The sequence below is a fragment of the Balaenoptera musculus genome, chromosome 19 (assembly GCF_009873245.2).
Source record: "Balaenoptera musculus isolate JJ_BM4_2016_0621 chromosome 19, mBalMus1.pri.v3, whole genome shotgun sequence".
Classification (NCBI taxonomy): Eukaryota; Metazoa; Chordata; class Mammalia; order Artiodactyla; family Balaenopteridae; genus Balaenoptera; species Balaenoptera musculus.
The window spans coordinates 13522847-13544472 of record NC_045803.1 but is presented as its reverse complement, the minus strand read 5'-3'; the positions used below and the strand labels follow the sequence as shown (position 1 = coordinate 13544472).

The window sequence follows — 21626 nt, the reverse complement described above, 5'->3', positions numbered from 1 at the left end:
TCACATGTCACCTTACTCTCTGAATATCAATTTTCCTCCAGAAAATGCACCAATCTTTAACTTTGGAGGGATCATAACAATAAAACATTGAGTCAACATTTACTGAACACTTGTTGGGCACCAAGGTCTCTTTTAAACATCCTACAAATATTAACTCGTCAAACCTCCACAACCACCTTGTGAAGCGGCTCGCATTGGCGAGGCACCATCTTATTATCCCATTTGTCAGAGGACAAAACTGAGGCACTGAGAGGCAAAGTCACACAGCCAGGGAGAGGCAGCACCGCCTGGCTGGGGCGCCCCAAGCCTAATCACTGGCCACAAGGTCTTCTAGCAGACCCCCACCCTCCCCTAGTGGCCAAACCCCTACTCTTTAAGGGGAATTCCCTGCCCCTCCACCCGGCCTTGGGCGCCCATCACTCACCAGCACTCGCCCAGGGTACTCCCGGCGCACGGCCACCTTCACGCCGCGAGCTTCCACGCGCACGGCGCGCGTGTAGCTCACCCTCTGGCTGCCCCGATGCTCGTTTTCCACCAGCACCCGGAAGGCAGGCAGCCCCGCGGCCTGGCCGCACGAGCCGGCCAGCAGGTACGTGCAGGTGCCCATGAAGTCGAAGCGCCGGCCGTCGAAGGTCACGTAGTGCGGGTCCCCAGACGCCTGGCAGCTCCCGAAGCGGTCGGGGTAACAACCCAGGAGACCGTTCTGGACGCGGCAGCGCTCGCCCGCTGGGCAGCCCTGCGTGTCGCTGCAGCGCATCTGCTTGGTGGCGGCGTCACAGGTGCAGCGCCGCCGGCAATACTCATCGGCCCACACCTCCTGGCCGGGAGCTAGCGGGCGGCCCTCGAAGTTGCAGCCGCAGGACGAGGCGGCCACGCAGGCGCCGCCGCTGGCCACGAAGCCCGGGAGGCACACGCAGCCCTCGACGCACGGGCGCGCGGAGCAGTTGGACGGCGCCGCGGGGGGGTTGCAGGAGGCCGGGCAGGCGGGGCCGCAGAGCTCGTAGCGGCTGTTGGCGGGGCAGGACAGGGCTGCGGGGACACGGGAGGGGGGGGTCAGGCCAGCACAGTCAGAACATGCCAGGACTTCCCTCCCCAACCCAGCTCCTTCCTCAGAGCTCCCCATCTCAGTTAATGACACTTCCACCCTTCTGGGTGCGCAGGCCCCAAACCTCAGAGATATAGTTGACTCCTTCCCCTTTATTCACTGGACAACCAACATGTCGGTAAATCCTGTGAGCTCCATATTCAAGATCTATCCAGAATCTGCCCCTTTTTCCTTCACCGCAGTCCCCACCCTTGTCCTGTTCACCCCAGCAGCCTCCTGCCTGGTCTCCCCCCTGCTCCCATCCTGCATCCCATTCTATTCCTCACATGCAGCCAGAGGGATCCTGTGAACACTTGAGTTAGATGACATCCCTCTCCTGCTCAGAGCCCTCCTGTGGCTCTGTCTTGCTCAGGGTAAAAGCCAGAGTCCTCCTATTGGTCCATGAGGCTTCCCATAATCCATGCTCTGCCCCCAGCACCTCCCTGTCCTCACCTCCTCTCACTTTCCCTCTGGCTCACTCCGCCCCAGCCACAGTGGCATCCTCTCTGGTGCTCACACTCCTGCCTCTGGGCCTTTGCACTGGCTTTTCCCTGTGCCTGTATTAGCCTTTCCTCACATGGCATGTGGTTAAGAGAAGGTTACTGGAATGTAGATGGCCTGGGTTCAAATCCCAACTCTCCCCTTCTTAGCTGTGTGATTGTGAGCAAACAACTCCAATTTCTCTGTGCCTCAGTTTCCCCATCAGTAGAATGGGATAATAATAGTCCCAATATCACAGGAGGCTCATCTATGTAGAGACACCCCATGTAGAGCATCATTATGAGCTCACACTGTTCCAATGGCAGCTTCTCCCAAGGGCCTTCCCTGAGCACTCTCTTCATGAGCCTCCCATTTGCTCTTATCCCATGAACTCTGTTTCTTTCGCTCTCTGAAGCTATTCCACAGTTCACTGCTTACTCTCTGTCTCCCCCGCTAGGATTATAAGTTCTGTGAGACTGGGAACCTGATCTGTCTCAAACATGGCTGAATCTCCAGCACCAAGGACGGGGCCCGGCCCACAAGAGATGCCCAGTAAATACTTCGAAAATGAATGGGTAGATAAGTGAATGCACTGGTTCTTCTTTTGCACCAGGCATTGGGGAACTCGGCGGTGATGGGGAGTGGTGTTTACTGGGCAGTGAGGACACTGCAGTGACCAAGACAAACCCCAAATGGCCTCAGTGTCTCTCCCAGACTTACCCCTCTCTGGAGTCCCTGTCCCAAGCCATGGGCCTGGGCCTGGAAGCCTCCTCCTCCTTCCTGTGCTAGCCTTTCTGCCTCCTGAACATTTCTCTGGGAGCCTCACAAGGGCAGAGACAGGTGTTTTGGTCCCCACTGTGCCCATCGTCAGCACAGGGGTGGGGCCAGATAGGGACTCAGGGAATGCATGTTGAATGAATGAATACATGAGTGAATGAATGATTCAGTGGATGGATACCTGGCTATGGAGCTGGGACTTTATCCAGAAGACGTCGGGGAATCACGGAAGAGTTATAAATGAAGAGATGTTCGCATGTCTGCTTTGGGACATCTCATGCCAAGTCTTTGCAGATGCCCTTCTCTCAGCTTGGAACCCACTTCCTGCCCCCCCTTTTTTCTATCTAGCTCCAATCCCTCCTACAGGCTTCAGGTTGGGCATCCCTTTCTCTAGGAGATCCTACTTGATTCCCCAGACTGAGTCAGGAAGCTTCTCTGGTCTCCCATAGCCCCTCTGAACTTCCCCCATCCCAGCCCTGACCACTCTGGACCGTCACTGTCTAGTGTGATACGTCTGCCCCAACCTTAGGCTCACTGTGGGCAGAGCCTGGCCATCTTGGCCATTGCTCCGTCCCTGGCATGGTCCAGCTCCAGGCTGGACCACAGTAAATGCTCAGATATTGAGCAGATGCAAGGGGTCCCCTGCCTCCCACATGTGCTCCCAGCCCCCCACCAGGGTATCACTCACGGCAGCTGGCTGGCAACCTCCAGTTCCCAACAGAGATGCCAAACTCCAGACAGGCCTGGGCGTAGGCGCTAAGGGCACGGCACAGGCTGGCCCGGTCCCCATGGGCCACACACAGGTCATATACACATTCCTTCAGGAAGGGCTGGGGGTCCAGGGCATCACGGCAGACAGCAAAGGGGCCATCGGGCTGGGTCAGCGTGCCGCAGAGACGGCTGCCCTCATAGTGCTGGGCCTGGTCTGGGGTGCAGGAGGGACAGCTGTCCTGGCAGCCGTCCTCACATAGGTAGTCCTCGTCGTCCAGCTTCCAGCTCCTGGCAAACTCCACGGCATCAGGAGCCTGCTCCCATTCAGGTGTAAGGAAGTCATCAGTGGGGTCACCATTATAGTTGCCACACAGACCGCACACCTGGCCTTGGAAGTGCGCGGGCAGGCTCAGTGCCAGCTGGGCATCCCAGTCATAGGTGACTACCAGCCCGAAGTCCAGCTCTACCACGGCCCGTGTCCCACTCTGGTACACGCGCAGGCGGCCCTCAGCCAGGGAGGCAGGCAGGCGTGAGCGCTGGCTGTCGATCTGCAGGAGCCAGGAGAGGAGGGTCAGATCCCCGTGTGGTCTGGCCTTCAGCCCCTCATCTCCTCCCACTTGCTTCCCCTGCTCTAGCTGCGTGAGGATTCCTTCCTCCTGTTAGTGCCACCGACCAAGCCTCAGGATCTTTGCTCCTGCCTTCCCCGTGACCTGAAATGTTCTTTCCCTAGATATACACTTGGCTCACTCCCTCACCTCTTACAAAAACTTTGCTCAGATGTCACCGTCTCAGGGAGGCTATCCCAGACCACCCTATTTTATATGGCAACTCCTCCCTACTCCCTATTCCCCTTCCCTGCTCTATTTTTTTTCCCTATAGTGTCTAACCTTCTAAAATGTCATCTGCAAATATCTGATGTTTATCATCTCTCTAACTTGACTGCGCTGTCAGCTCCACGAAGACAGGGCAGCTGCTTCATCTCCAGTGCCTAGAACTGTACCTGGTAGAATAGCAGGTGCTCAGTAAGTGAATGAAGCCCCTGCTGTATTAAATAAACATTCACTGGGCACTGACCCTGTGCCTGGCCCTGGCCTGGGAGATCCTGGAGATACACTGATGACAAAGATAACCCCAGACCCTACTGTCATGGGGCTCCCAGTCCAATAGGGGAGACAGACCTGTCACTAGACAATGACAGATCAGAGCGATCAGGGCTGGGATAGTGGAGGCACAGGAGGCTGCAGGAGCCTAGAAAAAGAGCCAGACCCAAACTTTCAGGTCAGGGAAGGCTTCCTGGAAGAAGGGACAGCAGAGCTGAGCCATAAAGGACCAGTGAGAGATAGCCACGAAAACCAGGAGGGGGAGTGGTGTTCCTTTGCAAATGTCCTGAGTGGAGAGAGAGTCCAGCCAGGAGATAAGGAGTGTGCTCTCTCTGTCCCCTGGGCCCATTTTCCTCTTCCTGAGCATGTCTTTCTTATCCTTTCTTCACAAAGTCTTGTCTTAGCCAAGAGGATGGGGTATGAAAAAAGGAGTAACAGGCAGAGGGGACAGCATGAGCAAGGTCAAAGGTAAGATAGATTGTTCATGCAGTCAGCAACGCCTCCATGAGCCTTCCTGTGTGTCCAAGCCTATGCCAGGCAGTGACCGAGACAGCCCACATTCACAGGCTCTCAGTCCAGGGACCCCCGTTCAAATCTGTCTTTCCCCTAAGACCAGTGATCTTCATTTTTAAATGACACAGTAGTGCCTGTTCAGTACAGAAAACTTACAAAGTATGCACGAGCAAAAATGAAAAAAGAGAAAATCACCCATAGTGCTGTACACATACACACGGGGAGAGGGAAGGGTAAGCTGGGACGAAGTGAGAGAGTGGCATTGACATATATACACTACCAAACGTAAAATAGATAGCTAGTGGGAAGCAGCCGCATAGCACAGGGAGATCAGCTCAGTGCTTTGTGGCCACCTAGAGGGGTGGGATAGGGAGGGTGGGAGAGAGACGCAAGAGGGAGGGGATATGGGGATATATGTATACGTATAGCTGATTCGCTTTGTTGTGCAGCAGACTAGCACAACATTGTAAAGCAATTATGCTCCAATAAAGATGTTAAAAAAAATACTCACATTTATGAATCATGCCAGGTTTTTTTCTACCTTTAAATACATGTATACTTAAAAAAAAATAATGAGACCATGCTGAAGTCACCATTTCATGAACTCCTCTTTTCTCCTAACAAGCTCTTGTGGACATCCTACCATGATCCTACCAGGAACTCTAAACCTTTGTCAGGTCGCTGACCTCTGTAAGGATCTGACAAAGTAATGGACCCTCTCCCTGAAAAACTACACAGCATATGCAAGATTCTGCACATAAGTTCAAGGGATTTGAGGTCCCCCTGAGCTTGTGTTCAAACTCTCTAGCCTTCAAGAACACTACTTTAATCCACTTGGTTATTGATCTCACAGATCCACCTGCACACTCACAAAGCGAGGGAGATACAAGAATATTCACGGCAGTACTGCTTGCCAGCATGAACAAAGCGTCCAACCACAGGGGCCTGAGCTAAATAAACTGTGATGCATCCAGCCGATGACAAACTGTGCAGCTGTAGAAGGGAAAGAGGAGGCCCCCTTCCTACTGACAAGGAGACAGCTTCAGAATGCACTGTTCAGTGCAAAAAGTCAAGTTCAGAACAGAGCACAAGTACAGTACTGTTTGCTAAGAAAGGGGAGACGTAAGAATGTATTGCTTGTGTCGGCATAAAGAAACCCTAGATGAATACTCAGGAAACTAGTAAAAGTCATTACCTGTGGCGAGCAGGGAAAGCAGGTAAAGATAGGCGTAAAAGCAGGATCTTTCACAACATGCCTTTTTGTTTTGAGCTGTAAATTCTTTTCCTATTTAAAAAAATTAATCGCAGCAACACGGAAGAACCTCGAAAGTATCATGCTGAGCAAAAGAAGCCTTACACAAAAGGCTTCTTGCACTGGATGATTCCGTTACTATGAAGTTCTTGAACCAGCAAAACTAATCTATGGTGGAAAAAAATCAGAACTGTGATTGCCTCTAGGGTGTGTGGGCCATTGTTTGGGAAGGGGCATGAGGGAATTTTCTAGAGGGATGAAAACCTTCTATATCTTAACAGAGGTTTGGTTTGCACATTTGTCAAAACTCAGTGAACAGTGATTCGTGGATTTTATTATGTTTAAATTTTGATTTGTGGATTTATTTATGATTTGTGGATTTTATTATGTTTAAATTTTGTTTCAAAAGTAAGCAAAAAGAAGTGTGAAAATATTGTATTCTAGTTAACGGTATGCCTGCTAAAATCTTTATGGGTGAAGTGTATTGATGTCTAGGACTTACTTTAAAGTGCATAAAAAGTAAGAGGGTTTGTTGAGTGGACAGAGGGATGGACAGATGATAGATGTGTGATGAACTAAGAAGAGTAAAATGTTTAGAATCTAGGTGATTGGCAAATGAGTGTTCACTGCACAATGATTTCAACTTTTCTGGGTGTTTGAACATGTTCATAATAATACGGTAGGAAAAAGGGAAATTATTGTTTCTATTTATTTTGCTGTTATTATATTTCTGTAATTTATATTGGCTGAGTAGTAATCCATTTACCAGAGGCAGAATAGCCTAGAGGTTAAGATAGAGACTCAGGAGCCAGCCTGGGGGCGTTCCCAGCTCCATCTCTTACTAGCCCTAAGCCCTTGGGAAGTCATTCATCTCTCTGGACCTCAGTTTCCTCATCAAAAAATGTTAATGGGGCTTCCCTGGTGGCGCAGTGGTTGAGAGTCTGCCTGCCAATGCAGGGGACACAGGTTCGAGCCCTGGTCTGGGAAGATCCCACATGCCGCGGAGCGACTGGGCCCGTGAGCCACAACTACTGAGCCTGCGCGTCTGGAGTCTGTGCTCTGCAGCAAGAGAGGCCGCGATAGTGAGAGGCCCGCGCACCGCGATGAAGAGTGGCCCCCTCTTGCCGCAACTGGAGAAAGCCCTCGCACAGAAGACCCAACACAGCCATAAATAAATAATTTTTTTAAAAAAAGTGTTAATAATAATAACGCCTACCCCCATAGATTGCTGTGAGCATTAAATGCGTTAACACATGGAAAGTGCTAAGTGACAAACCCAGCACATAGGAGGCGCTCACTACATTTTTAGTGTTTAGTGACTTAAAAAATTACCCACTGTTGGACATTTTGTCTTCTTTCTTTCTCTCTCCGCCCGCCCCCTCTTCTTGCTATTATAAACCCATCGGCTTAAACTTTTTTCCCCCTAACCGTATCTCTGAGCATTCTAAAAATTTTTAGAAATCGAACTGCTGGACAAAAGGGGTTTAAGGTTCTGCCACTGATTTTCAAATCCCCCCTCCCGAGCCCCCACGCCCTCGGCCCACTTCTCTGCACCCTCCACCCCTTGGCAAAGGGCTCGGGTTTGGGGCCTGACACTCAGGCACTGCCTCCTCCTTCTGCTTGTTGGGTGACTCATGGGTTTCTTTTTAATCCGGAAGCGTCCTCTGGGTCCTTACCCGAGCGAAGCCAACTTCCCCGCGGGCCAGCGACACCGCGTGGCTGTAGGCGCGCACGGTAACCAAGCCCACGTAAGAGACTCTGCGGCTGCCCCGGTGCTCGTTCTTGGTCTCGACGCTGAAGGCAGGCAGGGTCTGGTCGTCGCTGCACAGCTCCGCCATCGAGTACAAGCACGTGCCCATCATGTCATAGCGGCGGCCATCGAAGGTGGTGTAATGGGGGTCACCCTGGGCGCGGCAGGTGGCCACGGAGGCCGCCACGCACCTGGCCTGCCCATCCAGCACCTTGCAGAGCTGCTTGGGACCGCACTGCTTGCCTTTGCAGGAGGCCTCCTCCTGGGTCTGCACGGCTGGGGAGGGAAGCGGGGTGGCCACAAAGAAAGAGTCAGGAGTGTCCACCCCACCAGGAATCCTGGAGCTCTCCCACCCTGGGGAGTTTGGGCAGTTGGCTCACAGCTACCCATTCTAGAAGTGGGGGGACTGAGGTCTGGAATCTCAGAGGGAGAGAGCTGCTCAGGCCTGACTTCTCTTAGGTTTTCTGGTTCCCCAGAAAACACAGCTCAGCCCAGAAGAGCTGGAAGGTGGTGAAGAACCACCAGGCAGGAACAGTCATGGAAAGGTTAATGCGTGGCTTTTCTCTCCCTGTTTCCCCCTTGCCCCTACCTTCCCAATCAGGCTAAAAGGCTAAGGGACCGTTTTTATTTTTTATTTCTTTTTAATTTTTGGCTGCACCACACAGCATGCAGGATCTTAGTTCCCTGACCAGGGATGGAACCCGTGCCCCCTGCAGTGGAAGCGCGGAGTCCTAACCACTGGACCGCCAGGGAATTCCCTAAGGGATCTTTTTTAAAGATAGAAAATGGAAGACAGAGACTGTTCAATAGAATGGAAACGGTGGCGTCAGGCTGCCTAGGTTAGAATCCTGGCACAGTCAATTAGCTGTGTGACACTGGAAAGTAATTTATAATTCTGTGTGTCTCAGCTTCCTCACTTGTGACATGGGGGTGATAATAATACCTTCTTCACAGGGATAGTTGGGGAGGGGGGAGTGGCCTGCTTTAAATAAGCTAAAATATAAGCAGGGTTTGGAACTGATCCCAGGTGTTAATTAGGTTAATTATTACCTGTTATAATCAATCACCCACCTCTTCCACATTACTATTCAAGCCTGAAGTGGCCCTTTGAAGTTGGGTGGCTTCCATGCCCTGGAGGATGGATGGGAGGGGCACTCTTGCCAGTGCTGGGAACCCTACTGTCTAGGATCCTTGCTTCGGGAAGGGGATCCACATAGGAAGAAACAGCTGTGCCTCCCCTGCCTCCTAGTCTTCAGAAGCTCTTGCCTTCTGTCTGCTCATAATGATAGCTCACCCTTATGTAGCCCTACTCACTTGCCCGATACCGTCTAAATGAGCTACAAATGTTAACTCATTGCACTGTCACCTAACAGCCCTGTGAGGGGTGCAGTTATGATCCCCAGTTTACAGATGTGGAAACAGGTCACACAAGCAGAGGTGGGATTTGAACCTGGGAAGCCGGGCTTTAGCATCTGTGCCCTCAAACGCTGCACTGCTTGGAGGCAGCTCCTCGACAGGCTGGGCCCAAAAGTACACACAGGGCCAGGTCCTAGAAATTAACTATGTTAACACATACAAGGCACCTAGAGTGGACCCTGGTATGTTGAGAAATACTCCCCCCACATGGTAGCCATCATTATTATACTTTTAGACCTCCTGAGTTTGGCATTCCTATATGAGGTGTTGGGGGAGTGGCAGTTAGCAACTGGTATGGTTGTGTGTCAGTAGCTAAAATAACAAAATATTCCCAAGCTGGTTGGTGAGAAGCTGCTGACCTGACCCGACCCCCCACAAAGATCCCTCCCTCTTGGCACCTTGGCTCTCCCCAGGAACCTTTCCCCAATGCCACCCCCCACAAAAGCAACAGACAAAGGGCTGATGCCAGACACCCTGGGGGCTTCTAGGACCCTGCTGCAGTGCTCTGACTGGCATCTCTTCAGACTGGTTGGGACCCTGGATCATATCAGTTGCTAAACACTTAGAGTATTGTTCCTGCAGGGGGTGGGGGGACAGGGAGGGCTTGGGAAGCCTTAAGGAAAAGAAGGATGGCGGGGAGGATGCAGGTGAGTGGGGGACAGCCCAGCTGAGCCAGGAAGCCACAGATGAGCACAGAGAGGGTGGGAAAGGGGAAAAGGCAAGCGAGCTGGCAAAGGGGTCCCCAGGTGGACAGGGCCAGAGGTCATTTCTGATCACTTACTCCGGCCGCAGGCAGCTGCTGTCCCAAAGCTCACGTCCTGGTTCAGCCCAAAGGTGAGCAGCCCAAAGTTGGTAGCAGCCTCAGCCACATGGATACTGTCCGTAGTGCCGAGGTCCACTTCAGCATATGAGAACTCACTGCCTGGCACAGCGGCCCAGGTGAGCTTGGCCCCCAGCCTCTGCCCGTCTATGGTCAGCTCACCAGCAGCCTTTGTTGGTGCCACTACCAGGGCCGTGCACTTACAGTTTGGCACGCTCTTCACTACATAGGCAGGGCAGTAGGCTGCCACGTCTGGGATCAGGACCAGGTGGGGGTCATAGGTCTCTCCATCTTTGGTGGTACCCGTGCCAAACAGCAGGACTTGGATGCCCACATCTGCAGACAGGTAGAGTGGCCAGGACTGCTGGATCTCAAGCTCTGTCACGTCACCTGCCTGGAGCCCACGGGAGCCAGCGGTGCCCCCGAGGTTGTAGGTCAGCTTCGTGGCCTGGCTGGCCACGACATAGACCAGGTCCTGGCGGGTCTGGAGGGACAGAGGGGGCACCACATAGCGGGTGCCCCAGGCAGACGTGGGTAGCAGCTGCTCCACCACATGGTTGCAGTTTGTGTTTTTCTGGGCACAGCTGTGGCCGGAGAGGACAGCCACGGGGCTGCTGGCTGTGACCTTTGACCCTGAGAGGTTAGCTGTGCTCTGCACCTGGGCCACCTGGTAGGGGTCCAGAGTCACACTCAGGACATTGCCCGCTGAGTAGGACTTGCCCTGGAATGTCACTGACCCCTTCAGCTGTATACTGACAGAGGCACCGGCTGCACCCGCCACCACAGCAAACTCCTTGAGATTCTGGGACGAAGCGCTGGCGGGTGTGAGCACAAAGTACTCAGTGCCTAGGGCGCGGACAGGCCACAGCTGTGTCACATCTGCTGTGCTGGGCTTAGCGTTTATTGCCTGCACAGAGATGGTGCGGTCAGAGTGGACCACCACCGCACGCTTGAAGGTATTGCTGCCGACCATCTCAGCCTTGGCAGTGATGTTGACCATGACTGACTGCCCGGGCCCCACAGTGACCTTCTGTGAGGTGCCGTCTACCCGGCTGAGGATGGAGACTGAGGTGAGGCTGTCCGACAGACTGGAGAGGAGGAGGTAGAGGTAGGCTTTGCTGTACCCGAGATTATAGTTCTGCAGGAAGGCCGTGAGGAATTCCTCCCCCTCGCTGTTCTTGGGGTCCACTGAGGCCTCCTGGGTCAACCCTGGGGTGAGAAAATGCAGCTGTGGGTCTGCTTTATCCAATCCTCCCCATCAGAGAAGTAACCTCATACCTTGTGCCTGGGTCGCACGTTGAAATACTAACGTGGGTTTCTATTTTCTCTCTTCTCTCTCCTTTCCCCTTATTCATACAGTGTTCACCTACCAGCCTTTCTGGCTTTTGCCTTCCAAAAGCCTGAACACTTCAGACAGGGATCTCAAACTCAAACACTGACGGGGCCAGGCAAGTGACGTATGTGTGAAACAGAATGGGCAGACTGTGCAGCTAGAGCATTCACATGCCATGGAAAGTGGGGTGTTGCTATTAGCTTTAATCAGTTGTTATGATGATGGCTTATGGGCTCTTTCTTAAAAATGTCAGATCTTACCATTTTTTCAAGGGAAATTGGATATCTGAATTTCCATGTGAAATCTCCAACCCAAAACTGTTTTAAGTAAGAACTATGGGGCCTAAACTGGCTGGATTCAGGTGCCAGTTTGTGACTTCTGTCTTCATAGGATTAGGGGTGTATGTGAAGGGGAAAAGGGGATTATGGGAGTATGGACAAAATGTCTCCTAGAAATAGAGAGGAGTGGGGACTTTTCAACACCTCAATCTAGGAAAAGATTCTCCAGGGCTGAGAAGAGAGAGGGGGAGGGAGAGAGATCACTCTACAGGATCTTGGAGAGAGTTGTGGTGGTTATAGAAGGACTGTCTGCCGAATAAGGGGAGCCTTGAAGGACATCCCAGTGTCCCATGGGGCCAGGGCATCAGGGTCAATGAATGTTTCTAAAGTAACCTAAATAGATGTTGACTGGTAAAGAGGGCCGGGATGTCCCATCCCTCCCCCCAAACTTTGGCTTTACCTAAAACTACAGTTCTGGACATAACCCTAGATAATTGGCCACCAAGTCCCCCCCACCCCCTGCCAAGAAAGACTTTAGTGAAATTTTCCATCACCTCAGCAGAATGAGGCTCTAAGTCAAAACTTTAGTTGAGTTGCAGAAAATCAAGAAAGTAGTAGTTCTTACCTACTTGAATTTGGGGACTAAAGTTTTTACCTGTTTCCCTCTGGAACAGAGAGAGAATGGGTGAATTCCACCACATTTCTCTGCAGTACTTAAAGGGCCTCTCTCTCATCTCAGCTAGCCTGGGGTGACACTGGGAGATGTATTTGTGGAGGGGGCTCAAATGGAGGGTGCTGACCCAGGCAGGTAGAGTTCTTCAGACTGGAACCAGGACATAGATGGGATTTTGGTCTGACTTACCCCACAGGAGGGTTGCCCCGGCCCAGAGCATCCACCAGCTCCGCAGAGAACCCATGTCTGCAGTGGAGAAAGAGAGGGGGTCATAGGAGGCTGGTCTGCCCCTCCTGCCAGAGGACAAAAGGGCCCAGTCTCAGGACAAGGGCTTCCTGGGCACCAGGAAGGCTGAGGTGGGCTGAATCCAAGGGCCAGTGTGTGTGTGTAAGGGGAATCGGACATCTGGTGGGTCTGGGGGTTGGGCAGGGAGGGCAGGACAGAGGTAGGATAGGGAGTTGGATGTCCAGTGGGTCTGGGGGGAGTGGGATGGGGAGGCCTAGAGCCAGGGGCAAGGGTAGGGGACCTGATGTCCCACTTCCAAAGGGGATGCAGCCTCTCTCACCTGCAGGTTCCCGGAGCTGCAGGGCTAGCTCCAGGTTCCCTGGGCTGGGCTATATAGTGGAGTTTCTTGACTCAGGCCACGCCCTGGGCCACCTGCCAGGCAGATGGTGCCAACTTCTTAGAGGAGGCTGCTGATCCCAGGGCCAGCTGGAATGGGGCCCCCGAAGGCCTGAGAAGGGTGGAGGGCAAGCCTGAATGCCTGAGTCCTGAGAGGGGTGTGAGAACAGCTGGTGGCTCTGCCTGGGGAGCCTGCTGGAAACTTCAGTCCTGGAAGGGTGGTGTCCCTGAGGGAAACAGCTGGGAAGCAGGGTGCTGAGGGCCTGGACCTGGGTCCCCAGTGGGTGGGGAGCAGGAGTCGAAGGTGGCATTTGGTCTTGTTTGCTGGTTCAATGGCTAAATTTTTTTCCTTTGGCTCCTGCCAGGAACAACAGTGAAGGACCCACATCCGGGTCCCCACCCGCCACAAGCTGTTCCCTGGTCCCCAGCCACACATATCCTCTTTCCAACCGCTCACGGTGGGGGGCAGGTGTCTGAGGTGGGCAGGAACCTGAGCACCTGACTCAGGACTTTGTTGTGGGACACAATACCTCCACCCCTAGACCAACAGGGCCTCCTGGGTACCTAATCTGCAAAATAGGAACATCAAAACTAGCTTCACTGGGCTTACTTGTCTCCCAGAGGGCACTCTGTAAACTCTCAAGGAGTATAGGTGGGAGGCAGGCTCTTCTGGTGTGGTCCCAGGTGGGGAGCAGGTGGCACCTGGGGGCTGGAGCTGTGTGTAAAGAACGATGCAGGCCCCTGTTTCCTGGTTCCATGCAGACACTGGGCTCTACTTTCTGGAGAATTTGTTTTCTGGGAGGTGGTTTTTTTCTTCCTGAGAAGGGACTCGCTGAACAAGTTTTGGGTGATTCTGTGCCCCCATCACCCCAAAATCTGCCTGGGATGGGAGTTGGGGGTGTAGGTCGCACACAGGGAGCAGTAGCAGAGACAGCTGAGAGGTGGTGTGGGCGTTCTGAGGCGGAGTCCCTTCCTCCCGAGGGGCTGGCCTGACCCATGCCCTGCTCTCCTCCGCCCAGCCCCAGGACTCATTGCCTGGGGAGTCTCCCCTGGAAACAGCAGCTGCAAAGCCTGGGTGCCCTCTTGGACAACACCCCAGCAGCTGCTGCCCCCAGGACTTCTCCTCTCTTATCACAAGGCTTGGGCCTCTTGGTGGTCGGGGTGGATGGGGGCTGTTAGAGCCCCACCCAGGGCAGGTTCCCAGAGGGAGAGAGAAAGGCTCAGAGCTGACTGGGGCCCAAGGTCAACCAGGAAAATGAGGTGAGTAAACAAGAGACTGGATAAGAGCCAGACATATCAAGAAACAGGCAGGGGTGAGGGGGGACCAACGGAGAGTGAGAGCTCTGTGGGGAGTGGTGCCTGGGTCCCTGAGGAAAAGGACCGGGAGGAGGGGCTGCTGGGACTCCTAAGGAGGAAACAGCTATTGCAAACCAAGATGTCAAAATCTTCTGTCGAATACACCTTGTTTAGCCTGAGACACTCAGAGAAATAAGGGATGAGGGAGCAGAAAATTAGAGTAAGACTCAGAGGTGATTCTGCCCCCCAATCTCTAAGCCTTGAGGTCTACCCTGGTTGACCCCAGAGAGATGCTTTCCCCCTCCTCAAAACCCATTGTTGCATTCTGCGGCCAGAGTTCCCAGAAGTGGGGCGGTGGTGGTGGGAAACCTCACAATTTAACATTTGACACCCCTGGGACCTTCTCCCTCCTTTCAGAGCCTAAGGGGTGTGAGTGTGGTGGGTGTGTGTAGGTGGGTGGGTATGGTATGACGCACCCTGTACTGTACTCCATATCATATCGATTCTCAGAAACCCCACGGGGAACCCCTGAGATAACCTGTGGGGACACTTCCTTGTGGTCAGCGAAATCACATCCATCCTGCCACTGGCAGCCCTGCTCTGAGCCAAAACAAGGGGTGTTTGTGTGTCCAAGCCCTCTATCCTCTCCCTGCTGACAAGATCTGTAGGGGACAGATCTGTACTTGTCATATGACTTGAGACCCCTGGGACCCTCTGGCTTGTCTGGGTTTTAGAGATCCAGGGTACAGGTGGAGACAATTTACTCTGCAGCTCAATTCAGATTTTCTGGCAATTTTGAACTTCATTCTTTCATGCTCTGGATCCCACAGGGGGTCTCTGTACCCCCTTGGGGAACTCCTTCATCTTGCACAAGTTGCCACTAACCTCCCTGAGGTTCAGACTTGATCTTGTTCCTCCCCTGCTCAAGGAAATTCCATGCTTCCCTGTCCCTGTGAATGTAAGTCCACACTCTTGGCAGGACTCTCTCAAGCCCTAATGCTCCATTTCCTGCCCCTTCCACCTTGCCATTGCCTGCGCAGTTCCTTCCACTTGGAACACTCTTCTTCATATTCTACCTGCTAACTCCATGCCTGGAATCCAGACATCATTTTCTGCATGTGTGATCTCCTGAGAACCCAAGCTGAGGCTAATCTCTTTTATTCCTCCTATACGGCACTGGCCATCTGCTCCCTTGCTTTATGGAAATTCCCTTTATTTGTTTTACCTTCTTGAAACTTCAGACCTGCTACAGCTATGTTCCTGTTCTTCACCTCCCCACCCATCTCTCTTTTATTTATTTATTTATTTATTTATTTATTTATTTATTTTTGGCTGTGCTGGGTCTTCGTTTCTGTGCGAGGGCTTTCTCTAATTGCGGCAAGCGGGGGCCACTCTTCATCGCGGTGCACGGGCCTCTCACTATCGTGGCCTCTCTTGTTGCGGAGCACAGGCTCCAGACGCGCAGGCTCAGTAGTTGTGGCTTACGGGCCTAGTTGCTCCGCGGCATGTGGGATCTTCCCAGACCAGGGCTCGAACCCGTGTCCCCTGCATTGGCAGGCAGATTCTCAACCACTGTGCCACCAGGGAAGCGCCCCCCCCTACCCATCTCTCTTTGACCCACCGCAATCTGACTTCCATGTGCATTGAAACTGTCCTGCTAAATCCTCCAGTCACCTCTTACTCGCCACTTGATTCTAGCTCCTCTTTAACATTTGACATGAATGCTTCCTCCTCAAACATTTCTAATGTCTTGGTTTCCACGATATCACTTTCTTCTGGATCTTGTGTTACTTTGGTCTGTTTCCTACAATAACCTCTTTAACATTGGTGGTCCTCAGAAACAATGCCATTTGCAGCAACATGGATACAACTAGAGATTATCATACTAAGTGAAGTAAGTCAGAAAGAGAAAGACAAATCTCATACGATATCACTTATATGTGGAATCTAAAATATGGCACAGAGGAACCTATTTACAAAACAGAACACTCATAGACATAGAGGACAGACTTGTGGTTGCCAGGAGGGAGTGGGGGAGGGAGTGGGGGAGGGAGAGGGATGCACTGGGAGTTTGGGGTTGGTAGATGCAAACTATTACATTTAGAATGGATAAACAACAAGGTCCTACTGTATAACACAGGGAGCTATACTCAATATCCTGTGATAAACCATAATGGAAAAGAATATAAAAAAAGAATGTATATATATATGCATAACTGAGTCACTTTGCTGTACAGCAGAAATTGGCCTAACATTGTAAATCAACTATACTTCAATTTAAAAAAACTGGTGGTCCTCAGATTCTCTTTCTCTGCTTCTTTCTCTAACTACCTCTTTTCTCCAGGAGATCTTATCCATGTCCACTTATGCTGTCTAACAGAACTTTCTGTGATGATGAAAATTTTCCGTGTTTTGCGCTGTGCAGTGTGAAAGGCAATGGCTCCATGTGTCTACTGAGCTCTTGAAATGTGACTAATGTAATGGAGGAACTGAATTTTTAATTTAATTTCATTAACCCATTTAAAATTAAAGTAACCAGGGCTTCCCTGGTGGCGCAGTGGTTGAGAATCTGCCTGCTAATGCAGGGGACACGGGTTCGAGCCCTGGTCTGGGAGGATCCCACATGCCGCGGAGCAGCTGGGCCCGTGAGCCACAACTACTGAGCCTGCGCGTCTGGAGCCTGTGCCCCGCAACGGGAGGGGCCGCGATAGTGAGAGGCCCATGCACCGCGATGAAGAGTGGCCCCCGCACCGCGATGAAGAGTGGCCCCCACTTGCCGCAACTAGAGAAAGCCCTCGCACGAACCGAAGACCCAACACAGTCAAAAAAAAAAAAAAAAAAAAAAAAAAAAATTAAAGTAACCAGCTGTAACTTGTGTCCATATTAGACAAGACAAAACTCTAGAACTGTTGCTAGCCCAGGCTCCATTTCATCTACCTAGTCAGCTGCTTATATGTCTGTCACCCACCTACCAACCTATCTATTCTCTTTTATACCCATTTTTACATTCCTGGCCCCCTTGTAGGCAACCATTCTAATGTGATTCATGAGAATATTTTTAATGTCTTCTTGAAATAAAATACACATATTAGTAAGTGTACAAATCATAAATGTATGTAGCTCATTGAATGATCTCAAAATGAATACATCCTTATAACCTACACCCAGGTTAAGAAAGAGAATGTTTCCAGCATTCCAGAGGCCCTCTTCATTCTCCTTCTTAATCACTCTCCACTCCCTACCTCCCATAAGGAGCCACTATTTTGGCTTCTTACACCACAGATTATTTAGCTTGTTTTTGAACTTGACACAAATGGAATCATATGTTTATGTTGTTTTGTGACTGGCTTCTTTCACTCAGTGTTATCCTGTGTACATAACTATAGTTCATTTTCATTGCCATATGGTACTTGCTTGTTTAAAACTCACTACAGGGACTTCCCTGGTGGTCCAGTGGTTAAGACGCCGTACTTCCACTGCAGGGGTCCCAGGTTTGATCCCTGGTCAGGGAACTAAGATCCCTCATGCCGTGGCCAAAAAAAAAAAAAAAAAATCACTACATATTTACCCATTCTACTGTTTCCACTTTGGGCTAATGAATACTATCTTCTGATGCACACGTGCACAGTTTCTGTTGGGATGTGCTGTGGAGTTCCAAATGGTCATTGCTGGGTCATTTGGCTCAGTTTTAGTAGATGCTACCAAACATGTTTCAATGTCAACTCCCACGATCAGCATATGACTAATCTGGTTGCTCCACAGCCTCACCAATATTTGGCCTTGTTAGACTTCGTAATTTTAGCCATTCTAGAGGGGTAGTGGTATTGGGTTGTGGTTTTCATGTGCATTTCCTTGATTTTTTAGTGAAAAAATCAAGAATGTACCTGTTCATTTTAGTAATCTATTTGTTCAAGTCTCCTGCCCATTTTTTAAATTGGGTTGTCTGTTTTTTTTCTTATTGATCTGTACAAATTCTTTATATATTCTGGATACAAGTCATTTTTTTGTTAAATGTTTTGCAATTTTTTTTCTCCCACTCTGTGACTTATCTTTTCACTTTTTTTTTGGCCCACATTGTGTAGCTTGTGGGATTTTAGTTCCCTAACTAGGGATCGAACCTGGGCCCACAGCAATGAAAGTGCACCAAGTCCTAACCACTGGACCATCAGGAAATTCCCTTTTTTCACTTAAAAATATATTGATTGATTGATTGATTGATTTGGCTGCACCAGGTATTAGTTGCAGCATGTGGGATCTTTGTTGCTGTGTGGGGGATCTTTAGTTGCAGCATGCGGGCTCTTAGTTCCCTGACCAGGGATTGAACCCCAGCCCCCTGCATTGGGAGTGCAGAGTCTTAACTGCTGGACCATGAGGGAAGTCCCCCTTTTCACTTTTTTAATGATGAAAACATTCTTAATTTTAATGTAGTTCATTTAATCAACCTGTAACATTTCATGGCTTGCCTTTTTTTTTCTGTGTTGAATTCTTCTAATCCAGAAACATTCTATTTTTTCCCATTTATGTAGATTTTCTTGGATTTATTTCACCAGTATTTAAATTTTTTTCAGAAATATTATGGGGACAGGAAGTAAGAATTCTGAGGGGACTTAGAGAAAATAGAAAAGTGATGTGAGCCCTGTCACCTTGGCATGTGCTGTGTCTGAAGAAACTAATAAACATGCACTCTGAAGACTTTCAAAGGGACACTTCGTGCTTGATGTAATGGTTAGTGAGAGTGAGTGCGCTCTGGTAGATATTGACTCTGATGAGGAATGAATAGGTATTTCTCATCATTCTCAGGACTTGTGATCAAACCCTTTTACACCTGGACTCTGCAGAGTGGATCCTCCTACCTAGAGTGAAAACATGACACCATCCAGGAAGTTGAAAGAATGCCTCCCAGTCAGAGATGCCATTTTTCTCTTCTTTGAATAGGTGAACTACAGGGGTTTGACAACTTCCTGCCCGAGCCATGCCTTTCTCCAGCAACCACAGATGGAACTGAAAGGAAAAAGGAAAAGCAGCAGGTAGTGGGCAAAATTATCTAACTCAAGATTTCAGAGCTGAGTTGATGCAATTCTATGAAGAGAAGTTTTTGGAAAACCCTTAAGACTGAGTTAGGGGACCCTAACTCAGAGAGCTGGGTTCTCCACCCCCAGAACCCTGTAATTCCTTTACCAAAACACATTTCACATTGTTTTGTAATTGTTTTCTTGACTTCCTTAATCTGAATAAGGATGTGTTTATTTCGCTGATCAGTGGATCCCCAGGGCCTGGTATAGTCCTGGCTCATAGTGGGTAGTTAATAATTATTTCCTGATTGAATGGAGAAATGAAGAGAAGCTCTGGAGGGGTGATACAGGTTTGTGGGGTTCAGCTCTGTCTGTTGTATGGCCCTTCGGTGGAAGTTGTCCTTCCCATAGCGATAATGGAGGGTGGTATAGACACTTTGCAGAGGCAGAGTGGGAGAATCAGGCTGCCTGGTCATATAACATGGATACGCTGTACTTGAAGTACACAGCTCAGATCAGTGGTCTCTGTGTTCAGATCTTTTTCTAGGAAAAGTGATGCTGGCTATTTTTAGGCTTAGTCAAATATTGCTGTGACACACAACATACATGTATTAGCCAGATCTGAATAAATATAGACCATGGGACTACATATCTGAAATTTACAGAAATATTTAAAGAGAAAAATGCAAATGCCCTGGTGGTTAAGAACCTAAGGTCACTTGGCCAGCTAGTGCCAGAAATGGAATTCCATCTGGCTCTCTGGGCTCCAGGTGTAGTGCTATTTCCACTCTGCCATTGACTCACAAGTCCTTTTGGTGGGGACATATAAAATATTACTGTTTTGCACATGGAAAAGTAGTCGAACAATTTTGGATCACTTAATTGTTGTAGTTCCCACTTCTCTCCATGGAAGCCCAGTATCTACCTTGAAGGACATCTATAAGGTGCCTTAAAGGCTCTTAAGTTGTTTGCTTAAATTTGCAATAGTTATACATACTTGTTGAACATTTTTCAACCAATTCAAAGTGTGGAGATAAAAAGTATAAGTATTGCCCACCTACCCTCCTCATTCCCCATCATTTCCCAGAGGATAACTCCAGTTAGCAGTTTGATGTGTACCATTCAGTCCTTTATATAGTCATATATACTTATATACACATATGCATATGTACACATATATAGCTCTTCTAATAAGGAAAAATGAGATCAGTTATAGCTTCAACTGTGTCCCTGCAAAATTCATATGTTGAACCCCTAATCCCCAATACCATAGAATGTGAGCTTATTTGGAAATAAGCTTGCTGCAGATATAATTAGTTAAGATGAGCTCATACTGGAGTAGGGTGGGCCCCTAATCCGATATGACTGGTGTCCTGATAAAAAGGGGCAATTTGGACACAGAGTTAAACATGCACACAGGGAAAACACCACGTGAAGATGAAGGGAGAGATTGAGGTGATGCATCATCTACAAGCCAAGAAATGCTAAAAATTACCAGTAAAACCATAAGAAGCTGGTAGAAAGGCATGGAACATATTCTTCCTCACAAAGGAACTAACCTTTCTCCAAACCCTTCTGACATCTTGGTCTTGACTTTCTGGCCTCTAGAACTGTGAGACAATGCATTTCTATTCTAAGTCCAAAAAGTGTGTTTTCTCAACACACAGATCCTGAACATGTTTTGTTAGATTTATGCTTAAATACTTTATTTTTCTTTGGATCTATTGTAAATAGCATTGTGTTTTAAAATTTGGATTCTACATTTTCATTGTTAGTGTATAGAAATGCATCTGATTTTTGTGTGTTTATTAGTTGTTTTTTTTTTTTTAGAATCCTTGGGATTTTCTATGCAATCATGTCATCTGAAAATAAGGACAATTTTATTCCTTTCCAATCAGTATTTTTTTAATCTTTGTTTTGCCTTGTTTAGCTGGCTAGAACTTCTAGTACTATGTCAAATAAGAGGTGATCATCCTTACTTTGTTCCTAATAAGGGGAAAAACGTTCAGTCTTTCAGCATTAAATATGTTAGCTGTAGGTGTTTTTTTTTTTTCTTTTTTCTTTTTTTTTTGGCCGTGCCACGCAGATCTTAGCTCCCCAACCAGGGATCAAACCCACTCCCCCTGCAGTGGAAGCACAGAGTCTTAATCACTGGACCACCAGGGAAGTCCCTGTTAGTTGTAGTTTATTGGTAAATGGTGTTTTATCAGGTTGAAGCAGTTCCCCTTTATTCCTAGTTTGTTGGGTTTTTATCATAAATGGTGTTGGTTATTGCCAAATTATTTTCCCATGTCAATTGATATGATCATATAATTTTTCTTCTTTACCTTGTTGACATGGTGGATTACATTGATTTATTTTTTAATATTGAAGCAGCCTTGCATACCTGGAATAAATCCCACTTGGTTATGGTATAGAATTCTTTTTACACTTTGCAGGCTTTGATATGCTAATATTTTTAAGGAGTTTTAAATCTAAGTTCACAAGAGATACTAATTTTCTTTCTCTCT

The 21626-nt window shown here is 49.3% G+C and overlaps 1 protein-coding gene across 1 annotated transcript in view; it reads right to left on the bottom strand.

Annotated features, from left to right (window-relative positions):
- Positions 1-12787, bottom strand: part of LOC118885712 (Fc fragment of IgG binding protein) — a 38950-nt gene extending 26163 nt beyond the window's left edge. Inside the window, 6 exon segments of the mRNA XM_036834637.1 lie at positions 425-1029; positions 3030-3600; positions 7594-7943; positions 9865-11112; positions 12377-12433; positions 12753-12787. Coding sequence (XP_036690532.1) covers positions 425-1029; positions 3030-3600; positions 7594-7943; positions 9865-11112; positions 12377-12431 — 2829 coding nt within the window. The 5' untranslated portion in view covers positions 12432-12433; positions 12753-12787.
- Positions 12788-21626: the final 8839 nt, after the last annotated feature.